At 42.9% G+C, this 20,325-nt stretch overlaps 1 protein-coding gene across 1 annotated transcript; it reads right to left on the bottom strand.

Annotated features, from left to right (window-relative positions):
* Positions 1-1,398: 1,398 nt before the first annotated feature.
* LOC140588982 (E3 ubiquitin-protein ligase TRIM47-like) lies at positions 1,399-9,728 on the bottom strand. The gene is made up of 4 exons (XM_072711640.1): positions 9,137-9,728; positions 2,545-2,640; positions 1,735-1,968; positions 1,399-1,563 (listed from the first exon to the last, which is right to left on the bottom strand). Exons 1-4 carry the CDS (start codon positions 9,725-9,727, stop codon positions 1,399-1,401), a joined length of 1,086 nt encoding a protein of 361 aa, XP_072567741.1. The 5' UTR covers position 9,728.
* Between the last annotated feature and the right edge of the window lie 10,597 nt (positions 9,729-20,325).

Below are 20,325 nucleotides of genomic sequence, written 5' to 3'. Positions count from 1 at the left end.
AAAACATAGCAAGAATGAAAGGATTTCAAGATACAGAAAAGCTTGTTCATCTGTTTATTTTCTGAAGGCCAGACTATTGTAATGGTGTCTTCGCAGGTCTTGGTAATAAATCAGTCAGACAGCTGCAGCTCATCCTGAATGCTGCCACCAGAGTCCTCACTAACACCAAGGAAGTAGAGCATATTACACAGGTCCTTAAATCACTGCACTGGGTTCCTGTGCATCACAGGATTGATTTTCAAATATTTTTACTTGTCTACAAGGCACTAAATGGCACTAATTTCCTTGAACGTTAAGAAGCATCCAGACCCCTGAGGTCATCTGTGAAACGTTTACTCAGTGTTCCAGAATGAAGACCAAGCAGGGTGAAGCAGCTGTTAGTCTCTATGCTCCCTGTCTGTGGTACAAGCTTCCTGAAGACCTGAGGTCTGCAAACACTGTCAGCTCATTATAATCAGGGCTTCAAACATTACTGTTTGCTACAACTTTTCAATTTTCAGTTAAATTAAGCAGTAATTGAGTTTAGTAATACACTGCCTCTACAATGTAACTTCTTTTTAGTTAATTATTTTTTTGTTTTTTGGTCTTTTATGCTTTTTAAAATTATCTTTTAAATCGACAATGAATGCTTTTGCAAGTCCCACCCCAAAGTTCCAAGGTACCAAAAAAGAAAGGATACTTTGGGTGCTGGAACTTTTGGTACTGGTACTCAACCAGAAGTCAATGGAAAAGGGAAAGTACCAAAAGTACCGTACCTGGTGCAGTGGAAAAACACCTTGAATAAACTTGTCTTGCTTTGCAAGTGGATTCAAAGGTTACTGACATAAACAGCTCATGTAAATGTGAAAGGCCAGGAGGCAGCGGGAGAGAGAAAGAGAAGCTTCACTAGCAGAAGAAAACGAAAGACAATAAAACACAGTCCACCTCATACAGGGAGAGAGAAGCATGTGTGTGAACAGACTCACATTGTAAGAATTCTGCTCTGGTCCTGGGCACTAATACTGGAAGGATGGTGTCTTTGGTAACTAGAAGGAGACAGAGAGAAACAGGGATGTGAGTAAAAGGAATTTACTTGTGGGAGATGGACTCCACTCACTGTGGAGATAACAGTAGGGGGGTATTATCATTATGAGGGACAATAACAGGCATTTTAACAAACTGCAAATCATGGTAAGTTACACTTAATACAGATATTTGGATTCTGTAATGTAAAAGAAACATGAATTGTGATCTGGGTTTTGTAGCCTGTAGAATTTAGAGCTCATTAGTTTTCATAAAGATTTAGTCTTATTGGGAACAGAAACTGACTTGGTGACACAAACGTGAGGCTGACTGTACTGCATACTCTCTCTGCATGGTCTATATTAACATGAACAGACTGAAAAATGTTTTTATTTATCAACCTGTATGATGGATCTCCGCCATTTTCTTTTTGCAAACATTCTCCAGTTGATCCTTCAGCTCAGAAACCACCTTCCTCATGTTCTCTAAAGAGCAGCGTGGACTGACGGAGATTCTGGGTCCAAATCCAGCTTCAGGGGTGACAGGAAGACCCTGGCAACTCTACAGACACACAGTCTGATTAAACAGCTTCATCACAAAAAATGTGTATGGAAATCTAATTAACAAGATCATTAACATCTGACAAATGACAGACTAGCTGAAATACAAATGAGAACATGCATCCATTTGATTACTCTGGTTTTCTTATTGTCAAAGTAGCTGTTCTGTTACCTGGAGGAAATGGATGTGATCCTCTGTGTGTGAAAGCTGCTCCAGCTCAGAGTGTCTCCTCTTCAGTTCATCAATATCCTGCTTCAGTCTCTGCATGTCTCCTTCAGTCTGGCTCACTACAGCCTTCTCCTGATCTCTGATCAGCTGTATCACCTCAGAGCGTCTTCTCTCAATGGAGCGGATCATCTCAGTGAAGATCCTCTCACTGTCCTGTACTGCTGACTGTGCTGAGCTCTGTTGGTGACACAGGGAGCAGAGGACAATAAATTACAATTGGCCCCTATTGAGACCCCAGAGAGCCTCATTGTACAATAGTGATGTGAGCTGACAGGAGGTATAAAAACAGCACAGGGCTGGGGTTTGGAGCGTCACGATGCTGGATGCCTCAGGTACTGAAACCCAGCCAGCACTGATTGGAGATGATCCCTCATTAAGCTCATACACTGTCAGCTGCAGGGTTTGGGACTGGTGGCTGTATGGGGCAGGTTGGTTGCCACCATTAGGTCTTAGTTTAATAGGTGACTTTCTTGGTGTTTATTTGCATTATGCTGGATTGAGAAAAGTTGCATTTTTCTCAAATGGGCATTTTATTGTATTTTTCTAAATAAATAAGCTACTACCGCTGCAATGCCTGGTTAAACTCTGTTATCAATCAAGTTTGTCCCATTAAACCTCTGACCCAGAATAACCCACAGCAGCATTAATTTGATTAATACCCACAATTCTATAAATCTGCAATGTGTTGAATCTGAGAGAAGATTCAACATGATCACAAGCCAGCTGTTATCTTCTCTTCAGGTTCATACTCACTGTGATTGAGGCCACAGCCTCTCTCAGCTCCTGCAGCTCCTTCTCTCTCATCTGAATTCTCTGCTGAAATTCCTTCTGTGTTTCACAAAGTTCTTTCTACAGACGGCAACCAAGATGACAAAATAAGTTTCTTTCATTAGCTGAGATCATATTCTTTAATCATCCTGTCCAGGGTGGACCCCAGCCTTGGGCCCTGTGCTGACTGGGAAAGGATCCAGGTCCCCATGACGCTGACTGGGATTACTGGTTAGGAGATGGATGGATGGATGGATGGATATTCATAAATGATTTATTGACTGTAGGTATGATAAACTGGACATAGACCCTTTGGTCCTGTTTCCACCTGGTATTAACATGCGTCCTGGGTGATCCAATCACAAGTGGACAGCACTAATTACAGGTGTGAACACACCCAGGACACATTGAAGATGCATTGAGATCCGCTCACTCAAACCACATTGGGAGGTGGTCTGGGCCGCATATGGCCACATTCTTACAGCAATGTGAAGGCGAATGTGTCCTGGGCTGCATTGCAGGACCGGCTACTCAACTGACGTCCTATTTGATTCATGTCAGATCGCATGTCAGTTGATAATGAGCCACTGTGTAGTAAACTGCACTGTGAACAACAATAATGCATCTTTTCTCCTGCCAGGGTTCCCCCTGGAGTTTGATTTCAATTCTTCACTTTTCTTTGTATTTTTGCTTCTACTAATCAAATTCTTCACTTTTTTTCAGCATCCGTTTTTTTAGTTACTCTCTCGCCGCTTCTTAATAAATTAATCATTAAACTCACTGAATATACATCTCTTCTGACAATCACACTGTGATTGGTCAACTAACGGCATGGGCGAGTCACGAGTCTACTTGATAAGGTTGGGAGAATCTTGAATACTGTGTAAAAAATTGCGTGCTGGCGTGCTGAAAACATGATGTATAGTACGCATTTCGGAAATAATGTTCTAATTACTATATATATAAGGTAAGCTAATACTTTCCCGGTGTTTCATAGTATCTTTGAGAGGGACATTCTAAAACGCTTAATGTGGTTTAATGTACCAAAATAGCGACCAATAATCACCAAATTTCGCACACACACATCTGGTCATAAAGACTTTCACCTGACAAAAAATCAAAACCGAAATACAAGGAATATGGACTTTATTTTACGTTAAGCGTTTTCCCCTCCATTGACGCCCATCTAAGGAAAAGGCTTAATGTAACTTAAAGTACCAAGACAGCCACCAAAAATCACTATATTTCTCACACATATATCTGGTCATAAACACTTTCACCTGACAAAAAATCTAAACCGAAATACAAGGAATATGGACTTTATTTTACATTAAGCCTTTTCCTTATAATGGGCGTCAATGACCATTTATGGCCAGATGTGTGTGTGCGAAATTTGGTGATTATTGGTCGCTATTTTGGTACATTAAACCACATTAAGCGTTTTCACATTAAGCGTTTTAGAATGTCCCCACACCGATCGATAACATTTGCTACTTTTAGAACGGCCCATGCTCATTTGACATGGATGATCGACGATCGTGTGTCCGGGGCGCCGGGCCAGTTTTGATTAGGCGCTACGGGTGCTACGGTTGAAAATGGGAGGAAAATAAAATTCGACTTTTCAAAAATTAAAAATTCGTCATTTGAAAATTGAATTCGCCAGAGTGACGATTTGATGCCGTTTTTCTTCGTCACCATGGGTTCCGTTTTCGTCAATGACGAGAGTGATGAGCGGCAGCGGGAACCCTGTCCTGCGACACTAAAAACTCTGAATCTGCTGGGAAGTTGGTTTAATATTGGACTGTTGTGACCCATTCATATGGAATCCATGTCATAGTGTGCATCACTGATGTTACATGCAAATTCAGCAAAGATAATGTGTAAAATGTGATTATTAAAGATATTTCAGAATTTGCACAGATCATATATTTAATGTGCATGTTGGGGCGCGGCCTGGTGCAGGCAGGGAAACAAGGTGACGATCCACTTAAAAGCTCCAAGACAAAGGGATTTAAGGAAACTGAACAAAACTGGAAAGACACAAAATAAAGGAACAACAAGGGGTCAGAACTCACCAGGGAAAAAGTAGCTAAGAAAACGACACGCAGACTAACAGAGGGAATGGGGCAGCTAGTGATGTTAAGCTTGACACCGAAGCTCTGAGGTATGTGCCAAAAAACTGATACACTGCATTCTGAAGCACAGCTTCGAGGTTTCCTCCATTCCTCCCTAAACACGTGACCATGGTCATCTGAAGCTTGGTTCTGCACTCAGCCATGTGGCTGCTTTGGAAACTGAAAATGAGGCGAAAACCTCATTGCCGGTTTCAAACAAGCTGTAGAGCAAATATATCAGCGCACACACACTGCAGCGTAGGTTTTAATCACAATAATAATTTAATATTAATATATTATTAATAATTGAATAATAATAATAATAATAATTAGTCATTATTGTGTTCAAGGTTCAGTTTAATTGTATGAATACATAATATCAGATTTGGGTGAGGGTATTACCCGATAATCTGTATAATATTCCCAGTATAGAGACCAAGAAGCAAATGATTGACGAGGCTTTGGTCAATATGATTGTGAAGGATTCACAACCCTTCACCATAGTGGACGATGCTGGATTTTGGGAGTTTGTGGGAATCCTGGATCCAACCTACATTCTCCCATCCAGGCAAACATGAAAGGGTCTGGTGGCAGAAATATTTAAGATAGAAAAAGAGAAAGCAAAGGAAGAGGTGAAAAAGGCCAAAGCAGCAAGTCTAACATCTGACACGTGGACATCCATACATATGGAAGCTTATTTAGCAGTCAAATGCCATTTTATAAAGGATAAGACTGAGCTGTCTGCCGTATTATTGGGAGCAGGAAAATTCCCAGAGTCTCATTCTGCAGAAAACATGGCTGCAGTCAAGGCAGCCTTGATGGAGGAGTGGGGAATACAAAATAAAGTCCGATGCTTGACACTGACTGCATACAAAATATGATTACCTGTGTCAGACACACAACCTGCATTGTTCATACACTGAATTTGGTTGTGAAGCCATTGATCAGACACAAGGACCTGACAATATCAGATCCAAGGAAGGACAGATGGTGACCTACTCCAGAACAGTACGACTGCTAGAGAAGGGTTTGTCAAATCCAACAGCAGATGGGCAGACCCACTCTCAGAATGGTTCAAGAAGTGGAAACCAGCTGGAATAGCACCTATTCGATGCTGCAATGATCACATGATCAAGAAGAGCCAGTTGGTGCTGCATTGGTCACTCTGAGGACAGAGCTCACAACCCTGACCTCAGAGGAATATCACGTAATTTATGAGTGTGTCACATTGCGGAGCAGGCGAGCCGGGAAGCAGGCGAGCAGAACCGGTAATACTCGCAAAACGGGGTTTAATACGGGACTCGGGCAGACATTGAACAGCAGACATGACAATACAATGACGGATCTGGGGGATAGTGGGAGACGCGGACTAATATACACAGGACAGGTTGGAATTAACTAGACATAGGTGGGAACAATCAAGCAGAAACAGGAGGTAACAAGGTGGGCGTGGCACAGACAAGGATCGGACGGAGCCGGATGTGACAGATTGTCTGGGTGTTTTATAACATTTCAATGAGGCAACTGTTGCACTTTCTGAAGAGAAGAGAGTATCAGGATCCAAGGTAATTCCTCTCATCCGCAAGCTTAGACATGCTGTGAATCTGAAACTGTCCCAGACACAGAATGTCAAGGCCCAGCAGTTGTGCAAGAACCTCTTGAAGTTACTCAGTGAGAGGTTGTCAGTCTATGAGACCATGAGCATAATGACACTGGGCATACTGCTGGATCCAGGATATAAAACTACAGGTTTCTGTAGCCAATCTAATGCTCAGGCTGCTGTGAAACACCTTACAGCAGAGTGTGCATCCAGCATAAGATTACAGGAGGCCCAGCAGAACCCATCCACACCCACATGCATCCAGGCACCAGAACCAGAGCTGGCAGGAACCTCATCTAGTACTGCAATGCATACCGGTACTTTGCAACCTTTCACGTTTTAATGATAATGTTCAATTAAACTGAACTGGGTTTACAGTTATTATTGCACGGTACAAAATGCACAGTGTATATAATGATTCATGTTTTGTCATTTTAGTTCCAGGTCTGTGGGATCTTCTGGACAGTGATGTGATGGGGGAGAGCAAACGGGTCAAGGGTTCTACAGCAGATGCTACTGTGGAGGTTCAGCAGTACCTCAGTGACCCAAATATACTGCGTTTTGAAGACCCTTTGCAGTTCTGGGATATGCAGAAGGCTGTGTAAACACACATGTGAACTTGCGATACAGTTTTTATGCACTCCAGCATCCTCCATTGCGTGTCAGTGGATATTCTCTAAAGCAGAAGTTGTGAATAAACAAAAAGCGTAACCAACTTAGTCCCCACACTGTTCAACAAATACTGTTCCTCAACAAAAATCTGTAGTCCAATACCCCCTCGAGTTACGCAAGCACCCCTTCCCCAGTAATTCAGAGGTAGCCCAATCCAGAAGAAACTGCACAGCCCAACTTAACCAGTACATTCATGTTCATCAAGCACTACAGACCACTTGAATGTTTGCCTATTTGTATTTATTTTGATGCACTAGACTCAGTCAAAATGAACTGCTTTTTACTTATTTGACCACCTAGTGTCACTAATGTTCACCATTTAGAAAAGCTTCGAGTACTGAACCATTTTTCGAAACAATTGCTTCGGAAAGCTTTGTTTTGCCATCACTATGGGCAACTAAGGGAAGATAATCAGGAAAAGCAACCAGGTAGAAAAACAGGCTGTAACTAAAGACAATGACCTAACATTCCACCACCAACACAAACAATGAATCAGCAACAAACAAGAGGACAAGCACTTAAATACAACAGACAACCGAACTAAGGAAGAGGCAGATGTGACACATAAGACAATTAACCAATAACAACGGCGCAGGGAAAACAGGAAACAGGTGCAGTAACTTATACTAATGAACACAAGACTAGGAAAACTCCAACAATGAAGGTAAGAAACACTAATCACACACTAGGAATTCAACACTTAGAAAATACAGAAACATGTGGAACATAATAAAACAAGGCACAAGCTTCACAAGGAGAACACAGAACTAATACACACTAGGAAGAGAAGAAAACCAATAATGAAATGGAAGAGGTGAGGTTGGTTCCTGACCAGCCTCAAACCCATGACCAGCTGGTCCCAGCCTCGGTGCCCCACACTCAACCCACTGAGCCAAATGCAGCCATCTGGGGAAATGGAAGAACACACTAGGGCCAAAGACAATGAGACGATGAAGGGGATGGACAGCGATGGCTGCTGGCCACACGGGGAAGAGGCACAAGGACAGCGATGGCTGCTGGCCACACGGGGAAGAGACACAAGGACAGCGATGGCTGCTGGCCACACGGGGAAGAGGCACAAGGACAGCGATGGCTGCTGGCCACACGGGGAAGAGACACAAGGACAGCGATGGCTGCTGGCCACATGGGGAAGAGACACAAGGACAGCGCACTGTGACGAAGCTTCATTATTTATGTCATAGCTGCTCTACGCTTTATTAATATTAGTGAAATGTGCCGGTAAAAATTACATAAACATAACATTAAAGCGTGCAGGTTAGAATGTGTGTTCAGTAGCCTAGATACTGGATGTGTGAATAGAAACATATAATAACAGTGTAATTGTTTATATAGTTTTATATTGGGCTGTCAGGCGGCTTGAATTCCTGGTCAGAAATTCAGTCCCACTCCAGCCCTGACTACTTTGCTCCTTTTACTTCACACTCTGGCTGTTTCATGTTTACTGCACCATTCTCAGTAAACTCTACACACTGCAGTGTGTGAAATTAAAATCCCAGGACGGTGGCTGTTTCTGAGATGATGGAGTCGCGACTCTTATGCTGAGCTCCTTTTACCTCGGAGGTCGGAACTCTGAGCTGGGAATGACGTCACAGACGAGTTAAACATGTTCCAGTGCAGCCAGTCGGACAGCCATTTAGCAAAACCAGGGACTGGTTTCAAAAAGCAAAATTACTTGCTTAGACAGATAACTTGTTGGATTTAATGTGCCCCATTTTAAATGACCTTTTTCTTCATTCACTTTTATTTAGCCCAGACTACCTTAAATCTGACAAGCTGTCTGACTGAGCAAGACATCCTGCTTTCTGAAACAGGCCCCAGTTTTAGCCCAGTTAATTGTTAGCCACTGTATGTGTGATCACACCATATTTAAACCCTCTTAGCTCACACATCTCAGCCATTCAGATGCTCAGCCAAACAGTAAGTGAACCTCTTGACCCTGTTTGCTTGCTGTATATATTCAGCTGCAGCCACATGATTCAATGTTTGAAGAACTTTTAGTAGGAATTCAATCAGAACTTTTTAAACTTGCACTTTCAGTTAATTTCTCTTTCATTTTAGCAAACCAGACTTGTTTTTTGTGATTTGTGGCAATTACACTAACATTTGTTAAGACAAAATCCATTTATTTAAAATTTACTTTATATTTATATAAGAAAACTTCTGGCCTGACCTGTATCTCCGCCCTTCTTGCAGCAGCTGAGACTGTATCATGGCCTCTGTGTTCATACATCATACAGAGATCACAGACACACTGCAGGTCGGTACGGCAGTAGACCTCCAGGGGTTTGTCATGGTGGGAACAGACCTTGTCCTGCAGACGTCCAGTGGCATCAGTCAGCTTGTGCTTCTTAAAAGCTGGAGACTCATAGTGAGGCTGGAGGTGAGTTTCACAGTAAGAGGCCAGACACACCAGGCAGGACTTGACAGCTTTGTGTTTTCTCCCAGTACAGACGTCACACTCCACATCTCCAGGTCCAGCATCATGGTCTGCAGGAGTAGATGCTTGTAGTCCAGTCTTCTTCAGTTTCTCCATCACTTCAGCCAGTATGGTGCTTCTCTTCAGAACAGGTCTGGGTGTGAAGGTCTGTCTGCACTGGGGGCAGCTGTAAACTGCAAGACGATCCTCCTGATCCCAGCAGCTCTTAATGCAGCTCAAACAGTAACTGTGTCCACAGGGAATAGTCACTGGATCCTTCAGTAGATCCAGACAGATTGCACAGCTAAACTGGTTCTGATCCACTGCGACACTGGCTTCTGCCATTTTACCATGAACACTGATAGGATTCAGTTTCGTTTTCTCTCACAGTCATGTGTGTGTGAGAGTGGGAGGAACTTCCTGCTTCTCAGGCTGCAGTAGGTGTGGTTTTGGACTGAGGCCAGACTGAGAAGAGCAGACTGGGCAAACACTGGAGTTGGAGTTTATAACTAAAATAGTACATTATACAAACTATACACTCAATAGAGATTTATTTAGCTTTTATGAGAATATCTGTTACTGACATTGTTTTTCCAGAAACAAGCTATAATCCTACTCCTTTGATTTTGTAAAGTAGATAGAAATTTGTAGAAAGGTATAAGAGAGCAGTTCTACTGAGAATGAATTTCTGTGTCTGTTTGGGATCATGTTTGGGATCATGTGGTTTCAGGTGAAACATGCAGGTATGTGCAATTATAGACCGACTGTCAGGTTTAGACAGAATAAGCTTTGCAAGTACTGTCAATCCACAGATTTGTTTTTTACATTGTTCTATATATAATATTCATGAAAATAAAGGGTGTAGCACATATATGTCATATATCTTCATTTTCTTTCTGGCTGTGTTTGTGCTGGGAGTCTGTTTGTGTTAGGAAGGAGAGTCATGTGACCAGGTTCAGAGTGATCATTTTTCTCCACCCAAAATTTTTCCATAATCTAATAATGAAAATTTAATCTAGATATTCATTGAACACCATTAAGTTAAAGTCTCACATTTAAGGCAAAAGTTTTAGCTTTAGCCATCCCCAGGAACAAAAAGATAAAATATCAAAAAAGTATCCAACAAATTCCAATAACCGCTTATCCAGTACAGGGTTATGGGACACACACATCACAGGCAGCACAGGGCACAGGGCAGGGACACCCTGGATGGGATGCCAGTCCATCACAGGGCACAGGGCAGGGACACCCTGGATGGGATGCCAGTCCATCACAGGGCACAGGGCAGGGACACCCTGGATGGGATGCCAGTCCATCACTGGGCACAGGGCAGGGACACCCTGGATGGGATGCCAGTCCATCACAGGGCAAACACTCACTCACATGCTGAGGACAATCAAGAGACACTAATTCACCAAACTGCATGATCTTGGACAACGGGAGGAAACTCCCAAGTAAGTAGAAAAAAAACCTCTGGGAGTCCAAGGTCACCTGGCTGCCCAACCCCCCCTGGGCACTAACATTACTGAGAACAGAAGAGAGTGGACATGCTGGCTAACAGCCAGGTGTATGATGTGATTAAGGATCAAGACAAAGTCCATCAATGAGTCCGTTATCTATGTTGGCCTGTGTAGGGTGACACTGAAGGCTGCACCCAGGATGATTCAGTTCATAGGTCCCATTCACGATGTCACCCCTCCATGGGACTGAACCAGGACTCCAGCTCAGATGGTGCCCACCCCGGGAAGGCAGAGACCATGGATGGTCAATCGTGTCAAAAGCTGCACTAAGGTCCAGAAGCATTAGCACAGTCATGCTGTCAGCATCAGTTGCCATTGTTATGTCATTTATGACTTTAGTTCAGGCAGTTTCAGTGCAGTGTCCCAGGCAGAAGAACGACTGGAAACAGTCCAGTATGTTGTGTCTCTCCAAGTATGAGTGAAGTTAAGCAGCAACTGTTCTTCTCCAGGACATTTGACAAAATAGTATGTTACAGATCAGTCTGTAATTGCTGAGCTCCTGTGGATGCAATCTTGGCTTCTTCAGCAGTGGCCTGATTACTGCTACTTTAAGTTGGTCAGGAACTTCACCTGATAACAGGGGCATATTCATTACGCAGTTATAGGTCTTGCCAAAGCTCCCAGGGATCCCAGCTTAGTGGGAATTGGGTCCAGTGAACAAGTCATTGCTTTGATCTTAATTATTATAGTAGACATGACAGTGCCCCCCCCCCAACCAAAAGAGCACCCTCCGCCCATGAAGTCCAAGGGGTCAGACAATGGGGCTAGAACCAGACTGGACATTGAACTAGGCAGGGGACGACAGAACAGATGGGGGACAGGACAGGACCAGACAGGACCAGACGGAACACTAGACAGACTGCAACACCAGACATAAGACCAGTTGCAGGACATCACTAAGGACATAGAGCAGATAAAGGAAATGCCAGGAACCACAGGGACAGCAGTCCTGTCACACCCCAAAACAGGACGGACAGGTGGGGGGTCAACAAGAACAGGGGCACGGGATGCACAAGACAAGGAGAGATACAGGCGGGACAGAGGAGCAAGACAAACACTGAGGCACAGAAAGGAATAACATGGGGCATCCGAGGAGTTTTCATAATGCAGGGAAGCTGGGCGAAGACTCGGGGCTGGGGACCCTCCTAGGCCCCTTTCCAGGTGAGGCTGAGCTCCACCGAATCGCAGGACCAGAGGGTCTGGGAGGGTCAGCAGGACCAGAGGGTCTGGGAGGGCCAGCAGGACCAGAGGGTCTGGGAGGGCCAGCAGGACCAGAGGGTCTTGGAGGGCCAGCAGGACCAGAGGGTCTTGGAGGGCCAGCAGGACCAGAGGACATGAGGGGTCAGTGGAGTCAGGTGGCGCTGAGGGGTCAGCAGAGTTGACTCCCGTAGGGGGTTACAGTCATGACCTGCTGTATTAAAATGTCGGGCCACTGGAGACGATTCATTCCTTTTGCCAAAAGAACATTTGTGCTGACATATCCTGGTTATTATGTGACGTTTAGTCTTTCCGACATAAAATAATCCACGCAGACATGACAGTAAATATACAACCAATTTGAATAAACATGTGATTCTCCCTCTTACCTTAAACAGTTTGTCCGTATGCAGGTGTATACTTCTGGAATAAAGGGTTTGAGTCATTGTTGTCAATGAGCTTATCAGGTTGTGCTTTTTTTTTAATATCGATCTTATCTCCTCACTAAGTTTAAAAGTGGGATCCAAAGGTAGGTGCTTATATGCAGAAGTGACCATGAACTGCCTTTCTGTTTCATCAAGGTAAGATGACTTATCCTGAATAACTAGAGAGCCCCCCCCCCCCCCCCCCCCCCCTTATCGGCAGGCTTAGTGACAATGTCGTCAGCAGACAATAACTCACACAGTGCTTTATTTTCTGAAGACGAATGACCTTACTGTATGATGTGTACTATTAAAACAGACAGTAGTGTCTTGTTCAACCAGCTGACAAAATCTTTCCACAGAGTTATTTTGAGCAGGAGAGAAAAACATGCGTTTAGGTCTAAAAGGAACTTTTTGAGCAATAGAAGAGCTTGAGATATACCAGCAGAGTCCATAGTCGCCTTTGAATAAAAAGCTTTAAGTCTAATAGACCTAGAAAATGTAAACAACTCAACCATTATGTTGAATGGATCATTACATTTAGCTGGAATGAAGGACAGTCCGAAACGTGTCTGTGTTATGTGCAGACTTCCAATGAAGCAAAGTCCGACCTCCACTGTGGTCCAGCGCTCTGACAACTATAGAACGAGGAGTGAAGCCCGTTCTTCTGTGTTGGAGAGCTTTGGGGAGCCAGTGGTCACATCCGCAGCGAGCAGGGGGACCTCAGTAAGTCCTGGAAAAGCGTCCCGTTGTCAGACTCCAAGTGACAATGAGGAGGCAGGTCGCCCCACGGCGAGCGAGGTGGAGTCGGCGGGCTCCTTTTCTCCAGAGCACTCCTCCTCTGCGGGGTTCAGCCACTCGCTTCATTCCAGAGGCCCTGAGGATTTCTGCTATAGCTGTCACATCCTCCACTTGGGAGTCCGGGGAGAGGGCGGCTATGGCCTCTGTCAGAGATGGGCCATTCTCTCTGGGGAAAGATGTACTGCGGCCTGAAGGAGCAGCATTAGGTATGTTTGAAACAAGCAGCAATGATGGGCTGTAGGGACCTGGGGAATCCACTGGGGCTTGTTGAGGTCCCTCATTCTATCATGTGTGCCTGGACGAATGACTCTGGGAGCTGGTGTTGTCAGACAATAAACTGGGATTTACTGGGATTTACTGGGATCAGGACAGCAGACTAGGGAATGAGCAACACGGAGGGCACCACATCACTGATGAAACTGGGGAACACAGGACCAGGAAGCACTTAAATACAGGAATAATGAGGGAACAGACAGCAGGCAGCTGGGAGTGGATAACATGAGGGCTGGAAGAAGAGGTGAGACCAACAAACAGCAGGTATGGCTTGTTAGAGCCACGTCAGGGAGGTAGCAGGACATGACGTTTGGAGCTAGGGTGGGGTTAGGGTAAAGTATGGATGATCCTGGGACTTTTCTCCAGAACCCCAGGGCTTGATGGAGGTACCGGGAGATTCTTAAACCCTTACCTGAGGAAAGAGGCTCCCAGCATAAGGAGAGGTTCACCGGAATCCATGGGCTGTATGGACATAATTCATCCTTTACCTGGGGAAATAGGCTCCCAACCCATGGTGACTTTTACCCGAGCCCTGGTGCTCCATGAGTGTTGGTGCTGGATCTTCATTAAATCCTTACATGGGGAATGAGACACCTCATCCTTGGCCTCCAAGTCAGAAAGTACCCTGAGCCCTTGGAGCCTTAGCCTCAACCCTGGCCCTAGACCCAAACTTAACCCTAACCCATAAGCACAGGTTTGCAGCATTAGTGGTTTTCACATGATAATATGCATGGTTTTCTGGTCTTAATCTGAAAATCAGTTCATCATTTGCCCAGAAGGTGGCAGCACATGAACACTGCAAAACTGCAAGCTTGGCACATTGCTTCAGCTACAACTATGCACTATCCGTATATTTAGAAAAAATACATTATTAAATAAATCAATAAATAAGTTACCTCCCAAAAAGAACAGAATAATGTCTACAAAATATACCCAAATCTAAAAATCCCCCCCTAGTTTGGTTTGGTTTAAGCTCCATACTTTCCCAGAATTACCCAGGACTGCTTCGAGTACTGAAGGCCAGAGAATCAAACATGGAGCTCACATAACTTGGCATAAGCCCTCTGAATTAGCTAAAGTGGACGGAGTTTTTACGCCGGCCTATAGGGATTCAGAGCAGACACAAATGATCATGAAGCCATGTGTGATTTACAGTGAAAGGTGATTGAGCACAATGCACAGCCTCTGTAATGACTCCTCTGTTCAGCAGGGGGCGCCACATGAAAGCTGCATAACAGGAGTAAACAGGCTTCTGGAGATGATGCACCGCAGTCCCACAGTCCTCTAGACTTAAGTGCTCTAATCTTGTGGTCCCTCTATACCCTACTCACATAGTCCCTAGTGCCCAGTTCCCCCTTTGCCCCACTTGCATGATCCACAAGTCCCTAGTCTCCTCGTTTCTTAGTCCCCTTGTTCCTAATCCCATAGTCCACTACTCCTTAGTCCCCTAGTTCCTAATCCCATAGTCCACTACTCCTCAGTCCCCTAGTTCCTAATCCCATAGTCCACTACTCCTCAGTCCCCTAGTTCCTAATCCCATAGTCCACTACTCCTCAGTCCCCTAGTTCCTAATCCCATAGTCCACTACTCCTCAGTTCCCTAGTTCCTAATCTCATAGTCCACTACTCCTTAGTCCCCTAGTTCCTAATCCCATAGTCCACTACTCCTCAGTCCCCTAGTTCCTAATCCCATAGTCCACTACTCCTTAGTCCCCTTGTTCCTAATCCCATAGTCCACTACTCCTTAGTCCCCTAGTTCTTACTCCCTATTCCCCTTGCATTGACAAATAGATACGTAAATGCAAAGACTAACGAGGGGCAACAAGCAACAGACATGAATCATCAGGGTCTCGCTAGAGAGGAGACAGGAGGGTCAGGCAGATGTGATGGGTAGGACATGACAGTTGTCATGTGACATGGGCTGTTGCAATCGCCATGAGAAACATCTTGAAAAAGGCAGCTGGTGTTTTTCTCCTTTATTTCTGTGTGAGCCTATAGTGGGTCCCTTGTTGGATGGGATCCTGTTTCTACTGTGTGTCACTCGTAAGTGGATCACACTTCTTATCGTCAGGGTGATGCCTGTGGTTTATGGCATCGCCCAGAGTTATTTGGATTTGCTGGAAACTTGGCTGCAGACACAAACACAATAACCGGTAGCAGGACTTGTGGTCTTTCAGGCTCTTGGTCCCAGATGTTTAATTACTTTGACTTTATATCTGAATGCGATTTTTTTGCAATTGACCAATACGCTTCTTACTCATGACAATATTGTCGGCGTTTTAAGAATTTCAATGATTAAGAATTGGATAAAAATTTACTGATCTCGGGGGGAAATTCTTTTGAAAGCAGCAGATACAAACATACATGTAGTGCATCAGTTGTAAATAACAAATGGAAACTTGCTTCCTTCTGCACTCCCCCCCCCCCCCACCAGAGGGATAAATATCCCTCTTTGCATGAGTGTCACTGTCTGTAAGTATATCACAGATGTGAGAGAAATGCTTATGCATATAGGCTGTAAACTACGGTGGCCCCTAGAGACAAAACACACACAAAAGAAAAAGCAGAAACAAAATGAAAATGCGCAGCAAATTAAAAAAACACACGCAAAAGAAAAAGCAGAAACAAAATGAAAATGCGCAGCAAATTAAAAAAACACACGCAAAAGAAAAAGCAGAAACAAAATGAAAATGCGCAGCAAATTAAAAAAACACACGCAAAAGAAAAAGCAGAAACAAAATGAAAATGCGCAGCAAGTTAAAAAAACACACGCAAAAGAAAAAGCAGAAACAAAATGAAAATGCGCAGCAAGTTAAAAAAACACACGCAAAAGAAAAAGCAGAAACAAAATGAAAATGCGCTGCAAATTAAAAAACACACACAAAAGAAAAAGCAGAAACAAAATGAAAATGCGCAGCAAATTAAAAAAACACACGCAAAAGAAAAAGCAGAAACAAAATGAAAATGCGCAGCAAGTTAAAAAAACACACGCAAAAGAAAAAGCAGAAACAAAATGAAAATGCGCAGCAAGTTAAAAAAACACACGCAAAAGAAAAAGCAGAAACAAAATGAAAATGCGCAGCAAGTAGACAATCCCAAACCGGAAGTGCTCCACCACGCTAGGGGGCGCGGTGAGCTCATGTGGCACAGTCGCTACACAGTAGTGATGGGAAGTTCGACTGAATTAACTGATTTGATTCTTTCGAGCTGTCCGTTGTAATGAATCGATTCTAAAATCGATTCTGTGATTCACTTTTTTTTCCGTCTTTTTTGCGCCTGACCGTATGAGTCAACGAATCATGGGATCGGATAATAAATCAAACGGTGTCTCAAGGTTACGTTATTTGACTGAAAGATGGGGCTGGTGTTAAACAAAAATGTTCAGCTTGACTATTCACAATAAAAAAAACAATATATAAAAAGCAGAAAGGGTGTCGATGCTGAATAAACACGCGTGTATATATAGTTCTTATTTTCTTGACTTTAGCCAAATTCATGTGCATGAGTATCAAGGACTACATCACAGTTAACAACTGCAATATTACCAATACAATCACACACACATACAATGAGCATGAGTAAACTTGCATACGTTGTTGTGTAAACGTCAAAGTTAATAAATATCTTTGGTTTTTGATGAAAGACATATGGTTTTATTATGCAGAAATGCAATAATTTACTGTTGTGAACGCCGCAATGGCTCTTGGGATCGGTTCGCAAACCATCCGTTTGAGTCGCCGACGGAGTGTCCGAGAGTCCGTTCGATGAACGAATCGAACTTACGGTTTTCGGACACTCGGTCGGTGACTAAAACGAATGGTTTGCGAACTGATCCCAAGAGCCCTCGCCGCCTCGCGGCATTTGCTGCGGAAATGCAGTTACGCTGTTGAAAGGAATAAAATTAACGCAGCTGTTCACAGGGCTGTCAACTTTGGTCAGCCGGTTGGCCAGAGATTTTCCATTTCAGACAAGTCCGCACACGCATTTACACCTTTGTGACAGTTTTATTCCCTTGTAAATGGTCTGTAGGGTTTGCAAACTACCCCAACGCTTTTGCTGCAGCTAATTTTAGGTTTATAATGTAATAATATAAAATTGCAGTAAGATTTCTTGCACGAGCGTGAGAATCCGAAAGCGTGAGTGTCACGCCAGATGCGTGAGAGTTGGCAGCCCTGTGTTCATTTATCACAACAGTAAATTATTGCATTTCTGCATAATAAAACCATATGTCTTTCATCAAAAACCAAAGATATTTATTAACTTTGACGTTTACACAACAACGTATGCAAGTTTACTCATGCTCATTGTATGTGTGTGTGATTGTATTGGTTATATTGCAGTTGTTAACTGTGATGTAGTCCTTGATACTCATGCACATGAATTTGGCTAAAGTCAAGAAAATAAGAACTATATATACACGCGTGTTTATTCAGCATCGACACCCTTTCTGCTTTTTATATATTGTTTTTTTTATTGTGAATAGTCAAGCTGAACATTTTTGTTGAACACCAGCCCCATCTTTCAGTCAAATAACGTAACCTTGAGACACCATTTGATTTATTATACGATCCCATGATTCGTTGACTCATACGGTCAGGCGCAAAAAAGACGGAAAAAAAAGTGAATCACAGAATCGATTTTAGAATCGATTCATTACAACGGACAGCTCGAAAGAATCAAATCAGTTAATTCAGTCGAACTTCCCATCACTACTGTGTAGCGACTGTGCCACATGAGCTCACCGCGCCCCCTAGCGTGGTGGAGCACTTCCGGTTTGGGATTGTCTACTTGCTGCGCATTTTCATTTTGTTTCTGCTTTTTCTTTTGCGTGTGTTTTTTTAACTTGCTGCGCATTTTCATTTTGTTTCTGCTTTTTCTTTTGCGTGTGTTTTTTTAACTTGCTGCGCATTTTCATTTTGTTTCTGCTTTTTCTTTTGCGTGTGTTTTTTTAACTTGCTGCGCATTTTCATTTTGTTTCTGCTTTTTCTTTTGCGTGTGTTTTTTTAACTTGCTGCGCATTTTCATTTTGTTTCTGCTTTTTCTTTTGCGTGTGTTTTTTTAACTTGCTGCGCATTTTCATTTTGTTTCTGCTTTTTCTTTTGCGTGTGTTTTTTTAATTTGCTGCGCATTTTCATTTTGTTTCTGCTTTTTCTTTTGTGTGTGTTTTTTAATTTGCAGCGCATTTTCATTTTGTTTCTGCTTTTTCTTTTGCGTGTGTTTTTTTAACTTGCTGCGCATTTTCATTTTGTTTCTGCTTTTTCTTTTGCGTGTGTTTTTTAATTTGCAGCGCATTTTCATTTTGTTTCTGCTTTTTCTTTTGCGTGTGTTTTTTTAACTTGCTGCGCATTTTCATTTTGTTTCTGCTTTTTCTTTTGTGTGTGTTTTTTAATTTGCAGCGCATTTTCATTTTGTTTCTGCTTTTTCTTTTGCGTGTGTTTTTTTAACTTGCTGCGCATTTTCATTTTGTTTCTGCTTTTTCTTTTGCGTGTGTTTTTTTAATTTGCTGCGCATTTTCATTTTGTTTCTGCTTTTTCTTTTGTGTGTGTTTTTTAATTTGCAGCGCATTTTCATTTTGTTTCTGCTTTTTCTTTTGCGTGTGTTTTTTTAACTTGCTGCGCATTTTCATTTTGTTTCTGCTTTTTCTTTTGCGTGTGTTTTTTTAATTTGCTGCGCATTTTCATTTTGTTTCTGCTTTTTCTTTTGCGTGTGTTTTTTTAATTTGCTGCGCATTTTCATTTTGTTTCTGCTTTTTCTTTTGCGTGTGTTTTTTTAATTTGCTGCGCATTTTCATTTTGTTTCTGCTTTTTCTTTTGCGTGTGTTTTTTTAATTTGCTGCGCATTTTCATTTTGTTTCTGCTTTTTCTTTTGTGTGTTTTTTTAATTTGCTGCGCATTTTCATTTTGTTTCTGCTTTTTCTTTTGTGTGTGTTTTGTCTCTAGGGGCCACCGTAGTAAACCCTCATGCTCAAGCATTTTAGTCTCTGTAAATGTTACGTTCTGGCTGCTGTCAGACGCAGCATAAACGGACTCAGACCCAGGATGGCTCAATTGTCAGGGGTAATTTATTAACAAAGAGCACAAACAGGAGAGAGCATAACAGAAAAGGACAATGAGACACTGATGCAGAGCCGAAGCCGGCGTGGTGGCTGCCACAGGATCCATTCGTCCCCCCTTAGCTGGGAACCCACCTTATAGACCCACCCCCAGGGGAACAGGTGCACCACGTCTAAATTAGACAGGGGGGAGAGAAACAACCAAGCGGCCAGCAGAGGCAGCAGCACAGAATGTGGAGCTCGTCACTAGAGGACGGGGAGGGACGTCAGAGTAAGAATCCACCTTTCCTTTGTGTTCAGTGATATATCTGTATTGCTGCAATGCCGCTGTAAGTGTATTGTGGGACACATTGTGGCTGACAGTCTCATTCCTAAATTGTGTGGAGTAAAAAAGAAACTAAAAAAAAAACTAAATAAATAAATATATTAGTATTCCTAATGAAACAGAATTCATGCTTTTTCTGGTAATTGGTAATCACCTACATGGCATCATTGATGATCAGGTGTTTTTTTGAAACATCACAAAATTTTTGTTGTAGTACTACTTTATTAAGATTGTATGTCATTTATCTTTACTTAGTTAACATATGATTAATTTGATTATATTATTTGTCTTTACTCAGTTACCTGAGGACCGCTGTAGGTTTTGAGTTAATAAAATGTCTGCCGCCCCCTGCTG

Source organism: Paramormyrops kingsleyae, chromosome 4 (assembly GCF_048594095.1).
Source record: "Paramormyrops kingsleyae isolate MSU_618 chromosome 4, PKINGS_0.4, whole genome shotgun sequence".
Lineage (NCBI taxonomy): Eukaryota > Metazoa > Chordata > Actinopteri > Osteoglossiformes > Mormyridae > Paramormyrops > Paramormyrops kingsleyae.
The sequence above is the reverse complement of the archived record's forward strand: the minus strand, read 5'-3'. Positions and strand labels throughout refer to the sequence as shown.

Excerpts from the sequence above, each read along its gene's own strand:
- LOC140588982 (XM_072711640.1), bottom strand. The coding sequence starts at position 9,727 with ATGGCAGAAGCCAGTGTCGCAGTGGATCAGAACCAGTTTAGCTGTGCA. Across the intron at positions 1,969-2,544 it reads AGGCTGTGGCCTCAATCACA|AGCTCAGCACAGTCAGCAGT; the intron begins GTGAGTATGAAC and ends TGTCACCAACAG. Across the intron at positions 1,564-1,734 it reads ATCACATCCATTTCCTCCAG|AGTTGCCAGGGTCTTCCTGT; the intron begins GTAACAGAACAG and ends GTGTGTCTGTAG.